At 51.9% G+C, this 4,117-nt stretch overlaps 1 protein-coding gene across 1 annotated transcript in view; it reads right to left on the minus strand.

Moving 5' to 3' along the window:
* Positions 1-4,117, minus strand: part of LOC104123299 (guanine nucleotide exchange factor DBS) — a 148,961-nt gene that overhangs the window by 14,218 nt on the left and 130,626 nt on the right. The window contains exon 27 of the mRNA XM_009635536.2: positions 2,164-2,259. Within this exon, the coding sequence (XP_009633831.1) occupies positions 2,164-2,259 (96 nt within the window). The remainder of the gene's footprint in view (positions 1-2,163; positions 2,260-4,117) is intronic.

Consider the following 4,117-nt stretch of genomic DNA (forward strand, 5'->3'; position numbering starts at 1 on the left):
CTATCAGTTTGCCCATAAAAGCACGTGCGTTCGAGTCCATCCTCACCCACACCTCCTAAAAGCCTGAATTAAAACGAGAGGTTAAACTCTGCCCTCAGTGATAATTTCAACGGACTGAGTCCACATTCAGACTGCTGTCGCTGCCCCTAGGAAAACACAACGAGACATTCACTGCCTAACTATGGTGTTGGGCTCCACTTACACCACAGCACGCAGGCCCTGGAGACCCTGTGCCAGCTCCAAGGAACACGAGCTTGGCCCTGCAAACCAGGGCGGCCAACGCCAGCCCCAGGCAGGAAGATGCAGAGTGCTGCAAGCGCGGGCTTGCGTGTGCTTTGGTGTCCGTTCTGGTCTGGCCGCCCCAGGGTCTCTGCCCTGACGGACTGCAGGATGATGAAGTTTCTCCTCCAGACATCAGCATTTCTTCGGCCGAAACACCACGCTGCTTATGTCCAACGCTTTCTACCCCATCACATCCAGCCTGGGCAGACAGCTCAGCAATGCTGTGAGCATCCATGCTCCTCTGCCGCTTTCTATCTATCGGGCAATCTTGTTTCCCCCCGTTGGTGTTCTTATTTTATTGTTCAAACCTTCCCTTTTACGCCTTGTGGACACAGACACAGTGGGCCCGAACCAAAGCACGCTCAGCTCAGCGTGCCGCTACCTGCCATGGCCAGGAACGAACCCTCAGAGAACCAGGACAAGAGCAGGACAAGCTCGTGCTGCAGCACCTTCCCTGTCACCTTCCCCCAGCTCCTGATCTGCCTTAGCAGCCAGACCATACCCTGTAACACAGCTTTGCACCTGCGCTGCCCACAGAAATGACCACACTGCAAATCCTCCAGGCATGTGCCAGCCATTGCCTCTCGGCCAGGACCAGCTCGCAACCGAGCGGCACAAGAACGCGAAACGGGACGTGGTGTGAGGGAGGAGCTTCACAGGACTCCCAGGTACCCAGGCCCAGCCAGTCTCCGAGCTGAGAGTGCCTACAGCTTAGGGCACACGAACCCTTCTGAACCGTGCTCTGCTGTCTGGAGCATGCAATGACCAAATAAAATGCAAGACACCTCACATGACAAGAAAATTTTCAGATAAAAGAGGCCCAGACCAAAACTGCAAATCCAAACTCGCCTGAATGACTGCATTTCTGAAATCTGTATTTTGTATTGACCTCCCCAGTCACAGGATCTGAACACCTCGCCCTGTGTTGTATTCGGAACACTGAACTGGTTCGGATCTTGGATCTTACTACCAAGCACAGCTGTAACCTCGCAGCCAGAATCTTGTGGCTGTTCTGGCTCTTGGTGTGTTCTCATCTGCTTTATAACACTCATTTTTATTCCTCTGTCTTGCTTCTTCCTCCTTTGATGTTCCCCCTCTCCATCACTGCACACTAATCCTTAGCCCCACAGACGAAATAAAACTTAGCAGAACAGGAGAAAAGTCATCTAACAAAAACAACAAGGGTAACCACGTTACCTTTTCAGAAAGCAATTGCAAATAGTAACTCAGTTTCATTTCCCTTCACATTTCTTTCCTTCCTCTAAAGTCTCTTCCTTGTACAGCCATCATAGGACCATGCAATGCTCTCTACTAGGTGTCTCCTGCATGTTTATGCACAAAGACTCAGAACACACCATTTTACAGTGTCATATAACATGATTAAGTAGAAATGGCAATAAACCCGAGATCTTCTGAATTCCAGTTCCTCAGTGTAACCACTAGGTTACACTGAGGTAGTGCAACATCTGAAGAAACAAAGAGGTCCAACCAATGAGCAACAGGCAAAAGCCCCGTGCAGCACAACGATACCCTTCCCTCTAAGCCAGTAAGCTGCTGAATGAAGTTGGGCTGGTGGTTTAAAACATATTCACACTTTGGCCCTTGAGAGAAACTGGAAATAACTGTTATTTGCGCTGTGCAGCAGTAAAAGATCCAGAGGTCAACTCAAGGGTTGCCTTGCCAACACTGCTGTGGGAGCAATCTTTGGTAACAGCACCTTTGGGAAGAGGAGTCATACGTGTGCATCAGAGGGGAGCATTCTGGTGAGATGCGGCAGCACTTTAGGAAACAGTGATGGATGGCACTATGGGATGGAGAGAACATCGTGGGAGTGCAGGAGACAGACGGCCAGAGAACAAACGCTGCATGGGGTGATTTTACCTTTGGGTGGAGCTCTGCGGTTGGAAAGACCTTGCAATGTGAATCGCTTTCTAGCAAGCGCTGTGCGCTCAAGGTTAAGGCTGGTGGAAGCATCAACTAGGAGAGAGAGGGAAAGGGAAGAGAAATAAGGAAGGAAGGGTCAGCTGTTCAGCTTATGGGAAAGGAAAGATTAGCACTGGATGACAACTTAAAATAAATAAATTTTGATTCAGTTCAAGCCTAAGCAAGAGCTAATCAATTAGAAAGGCGACATGAGGTCAGGCTGATTAAAACAGTTGAGCCAAACCGAGCCCCTGGGCTGAGTTTGGCTGACTGAGTTTTAATGGAGAACAACAAAACAAAAAGAAAGAAAAACAGGTGAAGGGATGTAGCTCTCATCCAAGAGAAACACGGTTTAGCAGCACTCATTAAAAAGGATCTAGCGCCTTTTACTGCAAAAACACATCACTGTAGTTGGAACAGCGAGGCTGTGGGGAAAAACACGAGAAGCGGCCTCGCGGTGCAGGACACAGAGACAGCAAGCGCTGCGAGCAGTCCCACTCCTGCTGTCCCTGGCGGGTCTGCCACCGCTCGCAGCGGACACGCTCTCAGCCTTACCTGCCGCAGCCCTTATAACACCTTACCTACCCGCCCGCCCCAGCCTTTCGAGAGCCCTACCCGCCCGCCCCAGCCTTTCTAACCACCTCCGAAGCTGGCCTGGAGTCACGCGCTCGACCCCACGCTTTGCTGGGGTACAAGGAGTGCCACGCCAGCACAGCTTGCTTCCCAGGCTCCTACGCGAATGAGCTGGGCATGCTGCCTGCCAGTCGCCTTTGTAAGTCACAGGTGGATCTAGGACCCGAGACTGGGTTTGAAAGATGCTCTGCTACTTGCATTGCAGAGAGGAGGTGGCCCTTGATCAAACGCCCAGCTCCACGCGTTCCTGCCCAATTCTGCACCTGCCCCTTTGCGCGGGCAGGTAGCACATGGGAGGTTTAGGGCAATGAGCAGGAGAAGAGCCGCGTGTTGGCTGCCTGGTTCTGTGCCTTGGGATTTAACCACTAGCTTTCTCCTCCTCTTTATTTCATACGCTGCCAAGTGAAAATTATTAGAGGCACAAATGGAGACCAGAAGTACAAAAGCAAACATGGAGAGACAGTGAATCCACACTGACGGACAAGCAACAGACAGACAGGCTGTGCTTCCAAAGGAAAGCGCATTCCATCACTTCCTGATTCGCAGCCGAGATCATCCCGGATCCAAGGTGCCTGCGTGCGTGGGTGGGAGTGTGATGAACAGATTTTAACAACACAGAAGCATTAAGTTGGTGTGGCCCAGCTCCTTCCGGCCAGCGGCCTGATGCCAGCTTTGGGCCAGGCAAGCGACTGCTGCCGAGCAGTGGTTCCAGCTGTGGGGCTGCCCACGGCCACACCAGGAAGCTTTTGGCTTTTGGACTGCCCCTGTTGGCCTAAGAGCTGTTCCCAGCCATGGCTGCTCCCACCGCCAGGCAATCTTTGCAAAGGTATTGCAGCTCATAAAGAATCCAGAAACTGCTATATAAAATACATTTACTTTCTGTTTGTACAGAGCAAAGAAGTCCCCGGTATTTGATCATCACCGAGCGATGCAGCAAGCACAACAGCGCACGTGTATTGGGGGAGGTTTATATGCAAGTTCTTCCCCTATGCAATGACACCACTCCACTGATGGACCCCGTAGGATTTCTCAACTTCCCACAGCTTCCCAGCACCAGCTGCTCGGTAGGGACTGGTCGCTGAAGACATGTTGCCTCCACTTGAGTTATTTCAAACCTTTTCCTTCCTTCTGCAGGTGTACCAAACCACCCTGGAAACTGTTGCCAAACATACCAAGGCCCTGCTGGGCACCAGGTTGGACAGGAGCCCCCAACGCACACCCACAGCAAAGGCAGCAGCAGCACCCTGGGCTGCCAGCCGGGCTGGGGGGCGGGTGCCCC

This window comes from Egretta garzetta, unplaced genomic scaffold (genome assembly GCF_000687185.1).
Source record: "Egretta garzetta isolate BGI_Z169 unplaced genomic scaffold, ASM68718v1 scaffold663, whole genome shotgun sequence".
Taxonomy (NCBI): domain Eukaryota; kingdom Metazoa; phylum Chordata; class Aves; order Pelecaniformes; family Ardeidae; genus Egretta; species Egretta garzetta.